Raw genomic sequence first — 18127 nt, 5'->3', positions numbered from 1 at the left:
AGTGGTTTTCATTATTGCAAAAAGTCGAGTGTTTGGAATATGAGTCAAAACGGTAAATTGACGAAATATCGTCAGCGAAGTTTTATCAAGTCAATTGATATAATACCATGTAAATAAAAAATGGGTTGGATGAAGCACAAAACAGGCACGAAAGTTAATTCTTGAAACTTTATGTTGAAATCCCGGAGAAAGTGTCATCATGTTCCATACAAGGGAATTTCTCTATAGAACAATACACTATTCATCTTACTTTTAATTCCAATCGCAAATTGTACTTTATTGAAACAGAAGAACTTATGTCCATATGCACTGCGCAACATATTCGAGTAGCAGCCCAAGAAGTATTGCAGTTCACGTGCTGTGGTGTTTGATAAATTGTTAGTGAGATTGTGTCTGTATAGGCATGTATTTTGTAGAATTCTGATCTCTCAAGAAGGTTTGCACTCGTTTCGTATGTTTCGTAGCTGCAGTTAACCATTTATGCCATTTTATATTTGTGATTTTATAATTGATTCCTATCAAATCCAACTTGGTGAAACCTAAAACTAAACGTGCTACACACTGCTGCAAAGTTAAGCATATCGTAGGGGAGTTTAAGATTGAAACAGACAACAATTGAAAAGGGCGCGTCGACTGAATTAGGGAAATTTACACATACACTTATGAGTGAGAAAATCGTTTAAAAGAACACTGGAAAGAAAAGTTGGGCTGTTTCAGCTTAGTTGCGATAGAGATTAGGAGTGATCTTAACATTAAAAACTACGATTGCATTTGTTTTTTTTACAGACAGCAGTATTGTGCTTATTGGATACCAATAGAGCCTCACATTTCCATACACGATCTTAAAATGTTATTCACTTCTGGTTTACTTTTTTTTTTGCGATAATCTTAAATTAAAATAAGGAGGATGATAAAAACGCACGATACCTGCGGTTCTGTTCATAGTTGATGTCAGAGCTATGTCCTTGGGAACAGGTTGCAGCAGCTGCGGCGTTGAAATTCGTTGATACTTGATGGCGTGTCGTCTGAGTTTGCACTATTGTCACAATTATGATATATTTTTTCATTCAAATTGACTACGTAAGCATACGATACGTAGTTACTGTTGATTATAATGTTTTTTGGAGTACAACTAAACTAATGATATTGCTCAACTCTACGTGATTAAGTAAACGGTTTTGTTGGGACCACAATGGATGAAACTGGGACGTTCCTGGAAAAAAGCAGAAGCGAAAAGAAGAAAAGCTACGTGATAGAGGTGATGCAATTCGTACGTTGCTTGTATTCACAGAACTATTCTGCTGTTGCTGATGATACCTTTCATTTGATGGAGAAGTGAACTATATCGTCCATGAATGACCTTTCCATAGGTACACTCATCGAATGACATTCTCTCTTATCTATCCAATGACTTGCTTTCCTAGAAGGTATAATCTCTGCCGAAAATATTACACAAACTATGTTTTTACGTTTTATTAGTGCGCTTATAAATACCTTTTGTCAGGAGTGAATGTGTCTTGCAATGGTTTCATTCGAAATGTCGGTTTTGCGATGGTTTTTTGCCATGTTCTGTTCATGGGCGACGTTGTGAAATCTCGCGTTCTAATGTGTTTCAAATACCTTACATATTGATAACGTTTTTTTTTAATTATGCTATATACGTATGTCAAATACCTTTTGGCGTGGTTACAATCAACGGGAAGACATTGAGCGCCTTTGACGAGTGTGTACGCGAGAACGAATTCTGCTGAGACCCTGGATTTGTTCGTTAGATGCTGCTTAACAACAATGACGGGACTTGACGATTCAAAATAAGAAAAATATTTGGACACAACTTGCACAATTACCTCATAGTTCAATTTTTCAGTCAGAATCAGCATCAATTCTTGTACAAAGTAGAGCTCATTGGTAGCTTCTAAAGGCCATTCCATATCCTGGATGAAATGAACACAACATTGTTTGGTTTAAGGTATACGTATGGTTCGGACAATTACCTTCATAGTATTGCACAATTGCGGAAAACCGGTGTGTGCGGCGTTGGTTTGTCTTTTCAGGCAATAGCTTTCGTAGCCGGGCTGTTTTTACTTTGTAAAAGGCAGTAGGATAGCACAACGAATATACCAAAAACATCCCAAAACCATGACGCTACTTGGAGAAATAGAATGATGCTCAGGTCAAATTGATTGGAAAACGTTTTACTAGAGTTGCCATACTTATCACGTCTCTAAATTTAATTTTTAAAAGCTTATCGTTCTGTATTATATTATTTGTAACCGCATTCTGTAAATTTTATCTTTTTTCTGATGCAAACCAGACTGGTATCATGGATGCCGGTTTGGGTCATTCGTTATGTTACGACTCGAACGGATATCAGTAGAAGATTATCTTCAATGATGTATTTATGGGTATTCTGAAGCTGTATGACTTAATGCGGAGGCTTCGTAACTGCAGTTGCCACCTGAGTTGCCACTGCAGTTGCATCTACGATCTTATATGGCTTGCAGACTCACCATATGTTTAACGATTTAAAGGGAGCATACGGTTCAGTGGAATCGATCGCAAGGAAATGGAGACGATATGAGAGGGGGTTTTCGAACGCCGAGTGCGAAGGACGATTTTCGGCGGCGTGCAGGGGAACGGCGTGTGGCGGCGAAGGATGAACCACGGGGTAATTTTGATAGTTTTTTCGAAGAAAACTTGAATATTTATGCATCCTGTTTCAAAGAATTACAATTTATATTCTTAAAACAAGTACTGGCATCCTAGCTATTGATTGCAGTTGATAGATTGCCAAAAGATTTAGATTACAAAAATGGACCCAGTTTGTGAAAATTCTTTTCGCTAAGGGATTTTTTACCATATTGAAGTTTTATGATAACTAAGCTGTCGAAGATAAGTGACCAACTATTCAAAACTACATCAAATAGTGATCGTAGAACAGATTGGTTGTAAGCGTTTCGAAAATTCTTAATTCGTATCAATTTTTAATATTCGTATATAAAGCCCTAAATGTTCTCGATTCAAAGCAACAGCTCTTACATGACGTGTCATACTAATATTCTTTAGTTTTGTATTCGTTTTGCTTAACCAATTAACAGAAATGATGATATTTCGCTTAGTATGTGATGGGTAACGCACTATCAAAGTTACCCGCATTATCAAAGATACCCCGTTTTACGATACTTGATTGCAGGTTGAGATAGAGTGGCCTACGAGTGTTGTTGCTGAGGTAATGTTTGATGGGGAGGTGTTTTTAGCTGTTGGAAAATGAGTTTGTTTTGGAACTTCTGACGTGCGGCTACGTAATCAGCTTCTTCTTCTTCTTTCTGGCATTACGTCCCAACTGGGACAAAGCCTGCTTCTCAGATCAGTGTTCTTATGAGCACTTCCACAGTTATTAACTGAGAACTTTTTATGCCGATAGACCATTTTTGCATGTGTATATCGTGTGGCAGGTACGAAGATACTCTATGCCCTGGGAATCGAGAAAATTTCCTTTACGAAAAGATCCTCGACCAGCGGGATTCGAACCCACGACCCTCAGTATGGTCATGCTGAATAGCTGCGCGTTTACCGCTATGGCTATCTGGGCCCCGTAACCAGCTCTGCAGAGGATTAGCCCTGCCGATGCTGGTCCCCTGTAATACTATTTAAGAGGGCTAGGAAAAGCAGTTTGCCCGCTGTTTCTGCTACATGTGTTAAGCACCGGCCCCTTCACGGAAAAAATACCGTAAAGTGGTTTCGGGAGAAAATGGTCTGAGGCCTAGGATGATGTATATGCATTATGTACACCACTCACAGTGCATGGGTCGGTTTTAGTGGGTCATCGGCATCCCCACACTCCTTTCTTCACAGTTACTTTCTCAGGGGGCTGATTGAAGATTTCCCCTTATTCGCCCTTATTCCCCTTTTTTAATGTTTTTAATACACAGTTTTCCAAAAATGTTCGCCATCATACTAATGAAGCACACGTAATTTTAGGTCTCACAATAGCCATGATCCAGTAACTTTTTTGTACAAGCACAATTGACTCTGAACAGCTCCGAACACATTCACGAATAACTTTAGCTTCATTTACTCGCGAGCACGACATATGCGAGTAAATCAAGACTCTGATGCTCGTGAGCATTTTGTTTTGTTTTTGTTCCAGTTCAGCAGACATGTTCGTCACTTTCCATCACTTTTTTTACGAGTATTCACTACATTATGTGACGGCTTTTCAGAACTCGGCGGCTGACACGGAATTCGAACGAGGCGATATGCTGGGAACCCTAATCTATTCAGTATTTGTCGTCAATCAATAAATATACCATGCATAGTTCATTCTATGATTTGTTGGTCATTCGAGGCAACTGGAGAAATGTTGTCCAAGATCGACAAAGATTAGCTCACTGATACACCTGGTAATTTCGTGACGCTTCGATGTAGTCAACAAGGTATCAAGGTAGGTATTTCAAAGGTTAATTCTGGGCTCGGTATTATGAGGCTACCCCTTCCGACGGGTGTTAAGATTGTATAAGCTTAGCATAATCCTAGCGGTCTATGGCGAATCGATGGAAGAAATACAGTTGACCGCAGCGCACTCTTTCTCCATAATTGAGGAATAGATTTAGGTCTAGGAAAGACTGGGTTCGGGGTGGTCAACAACCTGAAGCTTCACCCAGCACGAAATTGGAATAGCTGGCTCAGGGCCAATGAAGTCATGCGATGCTCCACTGCGAGCTAGCTCATCAGCCAATGGATTACATGCTTGAGCTGATTCACTACTCACCACATAGAAACGCACTTGCGCTAGTGTCTATGCACGAAAAATCACTAAAATGTAACGCGAAAAATATTTGTATGCCGAAATGCATCTAACGAATTATTTCTCAAAAATGGGAACTATTTTCGAAAAAATATTTGGTGCCGGTTGTACGTAATGATAATGACTATCACTATCAAATATTGTTTCGATTAATCCTTTAATTTACGAGAAATTTGAAGTTTCCTTTCCCCATACAAAATTAAACGAGAAAACTTCTGCTGATCAACTGTGGACAAAAGCAAATCAGGTAATCCATTCATTTCCAGCGATGGAAGAATGGCCAGGTATCCATACAAGGTTTACAGAGTTGACTGAATACAGTTCCTCAATTTGAGTTTGACATGTGATAACAAGCTTCGACCTTAAGTTGGCCGAAGCAAGAACTTTTATAGCAGCCTGACTATCTGAACAGAAGTATATGACTTTACCTATTACGCGCTGTTGAAGTGCTGATTGCATTCCACACATAAAGAGCTTATATTTCCGCCTGAAAAACGGTGCAGTGTCTACCAAGTGAGTAAAACTGATTCAGCCTTAGCTCACAAGAGTCATCAATGTAACATACTATATTGTTTGATATACTTCTTTCCAAATTGCCAGACGTCCACTCTTCCCGTGAAGGGAATTGTGTGCTGAATGTCCTGTAAGGAAAGTGACAAGCAATTGTGAGATCACTTGGAGCAAGGGCAATTTTGTTCCAATTCACCAAAAGTGAGCGCTGCCGTGGGATTTGTAGAGAACGCACTAGACATCGCCATCAAGCACATCCTTTGGAAATTGCCCAATTTTGATTGGATTGTTCTCACTTCACCCTTTCGCCACCACACATCCATACGCCAATATTGGTCAAACAACATTTGTGTAAATTAATTTTTATACTTGGGGTTGAGGCTTCAATTTTTACCAAAGGTTCGCCGACATTGAACGAAGGCCATGTAAGCTAGTTTAACTCCGAATTTGACGCGAGGTGTCCAGGAAAGTTTGGAATCTAGAATGACTCCGACATACTTTACCTAATCAGTCACATTGAGCTCAGTGCCAAAAATACGTAAAGGTTGAATTCCACCGCGGGTTTGTCTTTCCGTAAACAGAACATTAGATGTTTTATTCGGGTTCCCCAAAAGGCCATATTGGTGACCAACTCTCGACTACCTGAAAAGCACTTGGCATCAGGTCGGACAGGGTGCTTATGCACATACCAACTATCAAAGCTAGATAGTCGTCGGCAAATCTATAAGTTGGAAAACCGCTAGTACTGAGTTGCCTCAATCTGCTACGAGCTTCAACAGAAGTGGTTATAAGACTTTCCCTTGAAGGCACACTCAAATATTCAATTTCCGAATCGCAGCTTGACGCAATGGCATCGAAAAACATGTTACCAAGAGCACCCTCAATATCCAAGAAGACATCCTAGCATGAATGCTTCTGAGCGAATGCTTCCTCGATATCGTATACAATTTTGTGTAAAAGAATTGCAGAATTGTCGTCTCTTGGCCAGAGCGTTGGCTGGCCAATGGCCATGCCGACTCATTTATCCCATGACAAATATTCAGCGTGCTAACTCATTTGTCTGTGATAGTTGTGATTCCGATTATGGAACTTCTTATCACCTGATACGTAACTGTCCAGTTTTCTCGCAACTTTTCAGGGTTGTTTGAATCCATTGTAATATGCAGCTACAATAGAAACCACGGAGAAGTGAACTTCCACTTCACGCAGTTCCTGTCCGGACATGGTTGCTGTAGTCAGCTCTTACGTAGCTCCTATATGTAAGATAACGAGCTACGAAAGAAAACAAGACAAACACACATTACCCACTGTTTGGTGCCGGTTACTGTGTGTCACCACTTCGCGAGGGATTCGCGATAAGGGCCTATCTGAAAAATCAATAACAATGAGAAAATAACCAATGAAGTTTTCATGTGCAATTTTTAATCCCAATCGGAGAAAATATACTTCAACCACAGACAAAAAGACGTAACACTTAGAACAAATGTCGATCAAAATCATAGTCACAAGGACATTTACGCCCAATGCTAAAATCGGTGTGTTTGGCCGATAGGCCAACAGATGGCGGTAGTGTGCAAACGTCAAACACGAACAAAAACGATGCGAGCGCTGCGGGTGGTGAATTGACCACCTACCATATTTTTAAACCGACCGTTAAAAAGGTGGTCGATAGCCAATGATGAGAGTGTGACGTCTGTTTGTCTGTGCTCCAACTTCAACTTTTTCACTTTAATACACATTTCATAAACCTAGTTCCAAAATCCCCATCAATACCACACACATCTCCTTCAATTTTCCTAGTTATTTCGTAATAAAAAATATTATAAAGTTTCGCCTTAAACGCACTCAAGAATGCTTATGTTATGAGCCTGTAATCGATATTATTTTCAGTGTCGCCTATTACTTTTGCGCCGTGTTTTCATTCTGGTTTCAATTAAGCCCGCCATGTACGCCTTGTTTATGTTTTGTTTGCAGTGTCGCCGTTTACTCTCGCCGTGTTTTGATTTCGATTTCAGATGCACCCATCACTTTGATAAACAAAAACACAGGCGTAATCAATACAGTGTGTGGTTTTGCATGAGGTGAAGTTTCGTCTTCTACAAATTTGCGTTTTTTGAATAGTTAAATTATCGAAAGGGGAAAAGTTCAAGTGCAGTGAATAGACAATCAAGCTACAATTTCACCGCTATAGTTTCCTAAATTGTGTACATTTTGTCAGTTTCGCCTAATTCGCGAATCTTTCTAGACTTGTATCTACCATTCTGGTCAAAAAACAGAGACAGAGGCGAACATTTTCATGTTTTGGTACTACAGTCGCCTTTCCACATCTCGATATCGAAGGGACCATCGAGGTAGGGAGAGATCGAGACAGAATATTTTTTAATGCATACTAGATTGAAAATCGTTCCGTTGCCAGGAAAATTGAAAACAAACAAACGTAATTTCGTCTTCGCAAATTGTTTTGAATCCCTAAAATTTAGTCTTCTTCTTCTTTTTGGCATTAACGTCCCCACTGGGACAGCGCCTGCTTCTCAGCTTAGTGTTCTTATGAGCACTTCCACAGTTATTAACTGAGAGCTTTCTTTGCCAAAGTTGCCATTTTCGCATTCGTATCAGAGTTGGGAATGGTAATACCTAGTAGTTCAAAATTGTGAATCTCATCAAGTAGCCTATGTTGGGTACATGAATTTTCTACAGTCTTCTCTCCACATCTCGATGTTCTACATCTCGATATCTCTCCCTATGTCGATGATTGCTTCGGTCCCTTCATTCTGCATACGATTCTCTCTCTATATCTCGATATCCTCCTTATCTCGATATCTCCATATCTCGATGTGTTCCTGTTGATTTTTTGTTCCCAATTTTCTCTCCATATGTCGATATGACCATTAGGCCGGAACAAATTTGAAATTTTACTTTTGTCACCCCCCCCCTCAAAAATTTTCAAAATGTCAGAGGGGGGAAAAAAATGAAATGTTTTATTTTCAATGTTGGTTTTCATTAATTTTCGTGTTGTTTGCTAGTTTTAAATCTGTTTGTTAATGCTAATAAGTTTGGGATTTTTCTTGGACGTTTTTCTTTTGAAATAATGGATTTCTCATCGTACTAAGCTGTTTTTCTGCACGACAATCTGTCATGTAATGGCCTACTTTCCTGCACTAAATTAGGCAGTACCATTATAGTCATTATGCATCTTGAAACAGTTGTGTAATAAATACTATGCAACGCATTTCGATTACGCAATTTTTTGAGTTGTGTAATGAATCAATACATAATCATTTTCAGACATTTTAAAATGATGGCAAATGCATTTCGATAAGGTTTTAATGTCCCCAAGTGGTTCTCTACGAAATTGCAAAAAAAAATGTTGTACGCAACACGATTTTTACAGCACTCATCGCATTTATGCAACTCGGCAAGCCACGTTGGATGAAGGTACGACTTGTGCTGTTAAAATGTAAATCATTCTGAAACTTGTTGCGTAAACTACTATTACGTCATTCTTACTGCAACAGTGTAGCCTTACAGAATAGGATATTTTAGTGATTTCCATGAATTATCATTTTCACAAACCTTCATAGAACATCATGTCAAATCAATGAATACATTTTTTTCCTAGTGGTTTCTTCTTCTTCTGGGTGTATAAATATTGGTAGCATAATCATCATTCACAAGCTGCGTATCAAATGTATTACTATACATTGTCTTTATTGTATTGTATAAACATTATGAATTTATATTTCGTTAAAGACTAAAACCATATTTATGGAGAAAATTGCGCCATAAATGTAAAAACTGAACGTTGAATAATATTGCCATCAAAGCTGCTTTTCAGAACACATTATCTCACATTCGCTAATGTTTGCAAAGAACATGGCACTAGTGGGCGTAGAAGGGCAATATATTTCTCAGAGCCAGTTTTCTTCAAATCTAATGAAATATTTTAGCAACCAGAAGGATACATATACGTTGTTGGCTCGAGAAATTCCCATCGAAATACAACCCTGATTTACGACCAGCAACCAGCAATCGCCACAATAGGTATTGTACAAGGCAGACGGTCCTAATGTTTACGTCTGGGTCATTGTTTGCTGGACTTTGGTGATCACCACTGGTAGCAAGAGAGACTTGATTAGCATTGAGAAGAGTATGAAATCACATGTCGGACTAATGACGTCATTGTTCTCTCAAATTATTAGATATTAAGGATTTCTCGAATAACGAGGGAGTTGTTAGTTGCGAACTGATCGTCGGGGATATAACACCGCTTTGGTAGAGCCATGTTGTTTATTTTCTGTTAAGTTATAAAAATACATGTAGTGTAGTCTAAGATGAAGTTTTACTCAAGTCCAGAATAAACGTCGTGTGTATAGTGCGATATTGTGTTTGCCATCAATCGTCCAGTTAGAATTTCTAAATATACTGCCGAAAGAAGCCTCAAGAAGCCACTGTGTCGATACGAATATGAAGAATTCCCATGATGCTGATCCAATGATGGTGCGGTGATTTAGCAGTTGTAGTTTATTATACGTTCGATGTTGGTGCGCTGTATGCTTAATCCATTGGAGTCGAAGGTGAACGGTTCAGACCCAACATATGTTATATAAAATTAAAACAATCTAAGTTTAATTTCAAGTTCTAAGTGCAACATTTTAGATGTCTTTAAAATTATAACAATTTGAAACACAAATTGAAAGTTGTTCTTGTTAGTACTTTCTCTCACCAAAACTCAAGATTATGGGTAAAATCCCTGGAGATTGCTGTTATGAAAATTTAATTATGAAAAATGCAATGTCATGAAAAATTGAAAAAAAATATGTGATTATAGTTCAAAACATTTTGATCGGCGGGTATACGCTGCTAAAACATGGTTTTGCAGCATATTAGAATAAAAAATGATTAATTTACCTGAATTTCCATTTTATTATTTATTGTCCCCCCCCTCGGCACATTTTGATGGAAAGTGACAAAAGAAGATTTTAAGATTTGTTCTGGCCTTATCTAAGGTTACTAGACCAGATTTAGGCGATTCAGAACAATTTGGAAACTCGAAATGAAGTTTGTTTGTTTATTATTTAATTTTCATAGTAACGGAGTGATTGTCAATCTAGTGTTCATTAAATTAACGTTGTTTGTCTCGATCTCTCCCTATCTCGATGATCGCTTCGATATCGAGATGTGGAGAGGCGACTGTACATCAGTAGTATCATTGAAGGCTGTAAATACGGGAAATGCAGCGGGAAATAGAACCTTTTTTTACAAAAGTTTAGGTTGCCCTTAGCAACGGGTGTTTTGCTATTTTCAAGGCATTTTGCCTACAGCAGCAATAAGCGTGAGTTTCACTGGCTTCGCTGACTGAGATTTGCTGCGCTTACCTACTGTAGTGTGAATTTCAGAACTTTTTCCAGCTCTGATTCGTATATCGTGTGGCAGGTACGATGATACTCTATGCCCAGGGAAGTCAAGGAAATTTCCATTACGAAAAGATCCTGGACCGACTGGGAATCGAACCCAGACACCTCCAGCATGGCTTTGCTTTGTAGCCGCGGACTCTAACCACTCGGCTAAGGAAGGCCTAGTCTAGTAACCTTTGATAATGGGCATATCGACATACGGAGAGAAAATCGTGAATGTAAATCACATCGAGATAGAGAGATATCGAGATATGGAGAGTGAAAATGTATGCAGATGTAAAACATCGAGAAGTAGAGAGTCGACTGTATGTTTTTAACCAAAGGGGCGTTGGATGATCTAATAGATTATAATTAAGTTGCTTAAGGTTGCATTACCAGAAAATAAGAAAGTAATTACCAATTGTATGCAAACCATACATCACCTGAATGGCTCGTTACCGTTGTAGTCTGTGATAGTTGCTGCTATTGACCGCTCCTTCGTCACGTACCAAACGAGAGCGTCAATATTAGCATTGATAGGGCTCTCCGATTACGATGTGCTACGAACTGTTATGATTCACGAATTGTTACATTGTCTGAATATGGTTCGATCGGCTTATTCGGATCAAAATCCAAACACTTGCCTCAACTATTCTGGGATGAATGAAACAGCGGAGCATGTCGTATTTGCCGCCTTTGAAAATCAAAATGCGTAAAAATGGAGCAGTAGCGAAAAAACCCAAAAGCTTAGCATTTTGAAAAGGCGTAGAACAGCGTCGTGAACCCAAAATGTAGGGTAATTTGCCCATTATTGTGGTATTCCCTATTATTGCGGTATAAGAATTAAACGCTTATTGTTAATCGAAAACTCTAATTACTAATGATGAAAGCTTATAATATTCCCAAGCTGTATCAGATAAATGCTTTGAAAATTAAACGATTTTGATCGCTGGAAGAACAGTTTAAAATGATGCATCAAGAAAAGCCTTTATTTTTAACCAGTCCCTCTATCTACGGACGGGTTTTCATAAGCGTGATTTTTTAAGTTTAGAACCAAACCAATTATATGCAGCGGGTATATCAGTTCAGTATGGATGTAGTTACATGATAGATATTGAATTTTGAATAAAAGTTCTATATTTTTGAGAAAAAGCATATACCGTTTTGATTCGTATTACGGACACTTAATGCCTCAGTGAAGTATAACCCAGCTTGGACCATACAAAATAAATCATTCTGTATGATTTTTCAGCGTTATCGAGCGTCGGAAGCCCTTAACTTTCGAATGGTGGGTAAAGAATACGCGTCCGCAACTTGAATAATTTTAAATAAATCAAAACGTGTGGCCTTTTCATGATTCTTATTCCGGACGCTCCCTCACTTTTGCCTCATATTCCGGACGTTTTGATTCGAATTACGGACAGCTCATGATAATCATTAATGGAACAGTCAAATCATCAATTGAAATCGTTCAACCACTTAAGAGACGTCTAAGGTAGTTGGGTATTATAAATTTGCAATGATATTTATGGAAAAAACCTAATAAAACGAGCCTCGAAAATGAGAACTTTTGGACGGTGAAAATTGAAACATTTCGTGTGAAATGTTTCCCATACAAACGAGAGTGCCCGGAATTTGAAGCTGTCCGTAATATGAATCAAAACGGTACCGCAATAATAGGACAATGAAAAAAGCTTTTTGCCTAGTGTTGCGGTATCTGTAAATCACATTAAAATTCGATATTTCTATCAATTTTTAATGTAATTTCTGGAAACATTAATTATAATATTAGAATACTATTTTGTGACATAATTTTGTGTCAATCATACATTTATTTAGTCAAACAAAATATTTATGTTTATCTTTACCCTGTAGTTGCTGTTATTTACAAATATATTTCAAATAAACACAATGTTTTACCGAAAAATCACGTAAACTGATTGAAAATCGGAACACATGCCTAAAATGCGTTGAAAAACTAAGTTACAAGATAATCGCAAGGAAGCAATCTGTTAAAGTTGCATTGGATTGATGAAAACTAGTCAAAAATATGTTTAAAAGCATCAAATTTGTGGTTATACTTAAGACAAAAAAATAATTTCTTATATAGCAACTAGTGGTCTCAGATGAAAGAACTTTTTCTATTTACAATAACATTGTCCAGCTACGATGGAAAAATAGACAAAACCGACAGAAAATTATTCGATTCTGTTGATTTGTTTTCGAATCGTGACATTAGCATGGAGGGAGCATATTTCCAATGCTAGAACATTGTGTAGCATTGAATGTATACTGAATGTAATAAAATCTATGATTTTTGGTTTACCGCAATAATAGGACAGTAGAAGAGCTTCAGGTTTATGTAAAAAAAATGTATGTTTGATTCTAAAATTTACTTTTTTACTTCACTATACTCCAGATAAAGGATAGTTTTTTGCTTAAGTCCTCCATAAAAGGACGGATAAATTCGAGCTGATTCCATCAATGACAATCAATGACGGTCCAGTTTTTAACCGTCCAGTAACGGTATGCAAAATTGTGTAACAATTTCGGGAGAACACTCTAGTTCCATCGAATCCCACCGAGGACTTTCAAAGATGTCTGGCAGTGAGCCGGATTCAACAACCAAGTCACGTTTTCGCAAGATCCAGTCGATTTGTTTGCTTCGTGGACTATGATGTGCAGGTCTAACATGTAAAGCGGCAATATAATGTTAATCGTGAAACAAAAACAACGTTAATCATGGACGAGAACAGCCATCCCACGAAGCTCAAAGGACTAAAAAGAGCAAATGTGGAAGGTGTGCAAAATTGTGTGAGAATTTCAGACGATCATTCCAGTCCAGTACAACAAGGTGATGAACTATCCTGCCTGTTGTTCAATACCGCACTTGAAGTTGTTATGCGGAGAGCCGGGCTTAACAGCCAGGATACGATTTTCAACAGATCTAGTCAATTTGTTTGCTTCGCGGATGATATTTGATGATTTGTAAAGCTTGCAGACTTGTACACCCGCAGCAAAAGCCGAACTGGTGGTGAATGCGTCAAAGGCAAAGTTGGTACATGCTAGGAAGCAATGTTACGATAAACGGGAATACGTGTTTGTTATAGTTATAGTTTGGACCCTTGCTGACGGCTAATAATAACTCTTCGTTGAACAAATAAAACTATGAAGTACACAGCAACATATAGTGTGAACGCATATCCATTTGACCTGAAATCATTCTATTGGTAGCATCTAAAACACCAGCAAGATTTAGACATATCACAAAAATAATAGCAAATACCTGATATCATGGATTGGTGCTGCTATTACCATCAAATGATTGATACATTCGATGACGACAGTAGGAAACGGTTCTGCTTCACGCCTACGGTACCGAAAAAATTCTTCACAGGCCATCCTGGGCATTATTTTAGAGAAAAATCATTTTGTTTCAACTTAATGTACCTCTCAATCCTCGTTATTCGCGTGCACGGGATCCCTGATCATCCGGAACCAAGAGAAAATTTTAAGCGGACCCGAACGTTCTAGGTAAAAGCTATAAGTTCAGTGGGAAATGTTTACTGTGAAACATGCTGTGAATTAGGAAGATACCTTTTCGCGACTTCTACGCTCTTTACGGAGGACTGTAACCCCGAAGGAAACATAACTGGAAGGATAATGGAATCGAAGTTAGGGTTTTTTGCTGATCGTGATTGTATACCTGTTTCGCGATTAAAATTTCCACAAGTTCGCCAACACGATTCACCTGCAAGGGATTTTCATTTTTTTTTTCTCTATCTGACAACACTAACCTGTTCAGAGAAATGTAACGACCCTCAACAAGACACACCTTAGCACGTTAAACATGCCGTCGAACCGAGTGTAACTGTTATAATATTTTCGTTTCGCTTCGTCTGATATCTTACTCTTTAGGAAAAAATATGACATAGAAAGTACACAATCGACGATGAAAGAAACGCAAAAAAGATCGATTAGAGTTTTGATATTGTACAAACCGACTTACCTGGTGGAAAGCTGATAGATTATTAATTGGCTATAATTTTATTTCTGTAGCTTGGGATACCTCTTAATCCGATTGTATGTCGGGTTGAACGCAGAACTGTTAAAAGTACTTCTAGTAAACATAAACACCATCGTTACGACACAAGGATTGTTATGCGGTCAGCTGATTTAGTGGCTGCGACTCCTGCTGCGGTGACGATCAGCTGGAATAGAAAACCCCGATTTGTATCGCATAATGAACTATTTCATTCTATATTAGGAGTAAAGCGTACTTCTCTTATACTGTCGTTCGTAATCGCGATCACGATCACGTCTCTCGTGACGCTCGTAGTCCCGTTCTCTATAATCCCGTCGATCTCGGCGCCTGTCGTCCCGCTTGAAGCGATCATCGCGATCTCTGTAATGGACGAGAATGCATTAATGCTCAGTGCGTATCGTACTCATGGGCTTTGAGAACACAAATTCTTTCTGCAGGGCTGGTAGCAGGTCAGTGTCTTGAAAAAGAGACATCTGGCCTGAAAAACAAACTAAACATGATCCAAAACAAGCCGAAACATTGATCCGGATAAAAACAAACCCAACAGAAACCTGATGATAAGAGTTTGATTCCTTGCTTCAGGAATCTGAGCAGACACTTCTCTATAAATATTACTATAACTTTTTTGGAACTCCCCGTGACATTACGACAAGTATTACTGCTAATCTGCTAATATCAATGCAATTGCGACACGTTTTACTGTACGTATTTTTTTAATGATTTTTCCAGGAATTTGATCAGCATTTGATTTTATTCAGCATTTGATTAACTGATTTGGTACGGACTTATTAAGTAATTCATCCGAGAATTTCACTTTAGATATCTTTAAGGTAAAACAGTTTGGAATCAACTTCTAAGATTGCACTGAATCTTCAAAGGCACAAACCTCGCGAAGAAAGCATCCCACAACAGTGCACCTTTTATTTTGGCTTTGTGCACTAGCAGAAAGTTTAAAATAAGAAGATCAGGAACATTTGCCAACTATTTCTCCAATTTTGTGCCATTGAAAATGTAAGTAGGAGGAGAAATCGACCATTGTGCCGGCCATCTTTGTATTTCGAGAAGATGATTTTTTATCAAAAAGATTCCTTCATTTTTTTTATCCTGTTTTTTCCCATAGCTCTATAACAATCCGTCGCAGAGATACAGCAGATAGGCAGAATTTTTGCGAGAAATTTTAAATTTTACCCAATAGAATCATATTTAATGTTTCGGTTTAAAATCAATGATTTAAACTTTCGATGATTTAAAGTAATTCGTAAAACTATAATTGTTACTTGGGAGGGAGTTTCTGGTGACATCATAAATATCCTAAATACAGACGAATCTCGTTAGTTGCACTATATTAAGGTGGACTTCGTTTTAATTGGGCTCCCATTAGATTGGCTGTAGCCCACTTAAAACGAAGACAAACGTCACTTTTAAACATATTCGCGTTTTATCTATGTTGGTAGCCCTGAATTTCTATTGTATTCGATATTTCAACAGCTGCAGGGCTGTTATAACAGTCGCGAATTCCGCAATTCTCGCGGACTTCGCAATTTTCGCGGATTTGGTACGCCAGACGCGAAAATCGCGAGTGCATAAAATACTGTCGCGAAAATCGCGGATTTACCAAATCATACAAAAACTAAATTGTTTAGATATCAACAATCGTGCAGTTCATCATTAGGCAATTTTCATTATAAAAGTAAAACTACGTCTTCTTATTGAAAACTTTTAAATTCGAAGAGATAGCCTCCTTATAGCCACCCCCTTGTCACTAATTTTTTATTTCTAGGTATCCTCTTTGGATGTTAAAGTGCTTACTTATCAATTTTCTCAGATACCTTTTGGTTTTGTACGAATAATTTGAAATATTTCGAGTATTAAACATGTTTATATTAAATATAAAAATTAGTGAGATTTTAACTGTAATTCGATAACGTAGCTAGTGGTGTTTAAGGCACTCACAGAATAATAATAGTGAAAGCCGGTTTTCATACAAAATGCTCAACTTTGTGGTGCTGTAACTTTGTTAGCAATCGCTCAAGAAAATATGCTCAACTTTATTACCATAAAATTTAAAAGTTTTCGAAGCACCAATTAAAAGGTAAAAACGCTCAAAATAATAGTAGTTTAATATTTCAAATATCTGCTATTTCTGAATTTTGAAAATTTTCTTTACTCGTCGTTTAAACAATCTCCTCCCTTTTTATACACCAGTTAATATTTTACAAAATTGTTGGTGAACAAACTGCTACTATTTTGAGCGATTTCACGTGGTGCTTAACTTTTCAACCAGTGTTTTGAAAAAAAATGTTGTGATAATGAATTTGAGCAGTAGGGGGGTCTGTAGCCTTGAGGTTACGCTTTCGCTTCATAAGCGGAAGGTCATGGTTCGATTCCCAGCCCCTCCACAAAAAACCCGTCCAGCCACCGGAAGACGCCTCACGGAGGACCGTGCTTTTGGGAGCACATCCATTCTCTTCTCTCCGAACTAACAAAGTTGAAAGACAGCAACCAGGGGTGTATCATCCCCATAAGTTCTTTTATACAAAATAGTCCAGCACTGTAAAATTGAACTGAGTCGTTTATGAACTAATTTCCATAAACTTGTGCTGCATTTCTGATTGAATCTAAGTTTTATGTATGATACATCAAAGATTGATCATACATAAAACTTAGAAAATAGTTTGATTAGAGTGGGATTTTAGACAGAATAATTTCGTCTCAAAATCCTTTGTTATTGAGAACAGTGAAACAATGTCAATAAAACACAGTATAAGTGTTATACGAAATAATAATAATATTTTTCGTATAATGAATTATTGTTTTTTCTCATCCTATGATGGTGTTTGCTAAGTATTTCTAAAACGAAAAGTATTTATTTCAAAAAAAAAAAAAATCAGCGTCATTGAAAAATAAGTTGCTTTTTCATATAAAAGGTACCTTCAGACGATTAAATATTAATAATGACTTTTCTTGCGTAAAATTAAATAAGAGAAAATTCCGAAATTTAAATTGATCTTTAAGGTTCTATACAAGGAGCCGGATCCTATTCGTGGCACTTTTGATTCACTTCGGCAGTGAGGTTTTTTGAAAGCTACAGAGCTTATATTTGGCCACAATGTGCGTCATACTGAAAAATGCTTCTTATTGCAAAGTTTCAGACAATTCAGCCGAGAAAAAAGCCCCCAAAGTGAATCATAGAAGTGCACAAGTGGTTCGCACTCTGTATTTTTGTTTTAATTTTTTTTTTTTTGCTAAAATTATTAATAATAACTTTGATATGTATGACCAACTAACACCGCTAGCGCATGACGGCTCACCATAGTAGCATGTCCGAAAGAACTTGAAACTATTGGGAACCAGAGCTACAGGTCCAAAGCC

General features: G+C 37.8%; 1 protein-coding gene across 1 annotated transcript in view; it reads right to left on the bottom strand.

Moving 5' to 3' along the window:
- Window positions 1-246: 246 nt before the first annotated feature.
- The window catches only part of LOC5575220 (luc7-like protein 3), a 34313-nt gene continuing 16432 nt past the window's right edge, over window positions 247-18127 (bottom strand). The window contains exons 5-7 of the mRNA XM_001655571.2: window positions 14991-15115; window positions 14720-14921; window positions 247-1213 (exon numbers count right to left, since the gene is read on the bottom strand). Coding sequence (XP_001655621.1) covers window positions 14887-14921; window positions 14991-15115 — 160 coding nt within the window. The 3' untranslated portion in view covers window positions 247-1213; window positions 14720-14886. The remainder of the gene's footprint in view (window positions 1214-14719; window positions 14922-14990; window positions 15116-18127) is intronic.

Source organism: Aedes aegypti, chromosome 3 (assembly GCF_002204515.2).
Source record: "Aedes aegypti strain LVP_AGWG chromosome 3, AaegL5.0 Primary Assembly, whole genome shotgun sequence".
Classification (NCBI taxonomy): domain Eukaryota; kingdom Metazoa; phylum Arthropoda; class Insecta; order Diptera; family Culicidae; genus Aedes; species Aedes aegypti.
The sequence above is the reverse complement of the archived record's forward strand: the minus strand, read 5'-3'. Positions and strand labels throughout refer to the sequence as shown.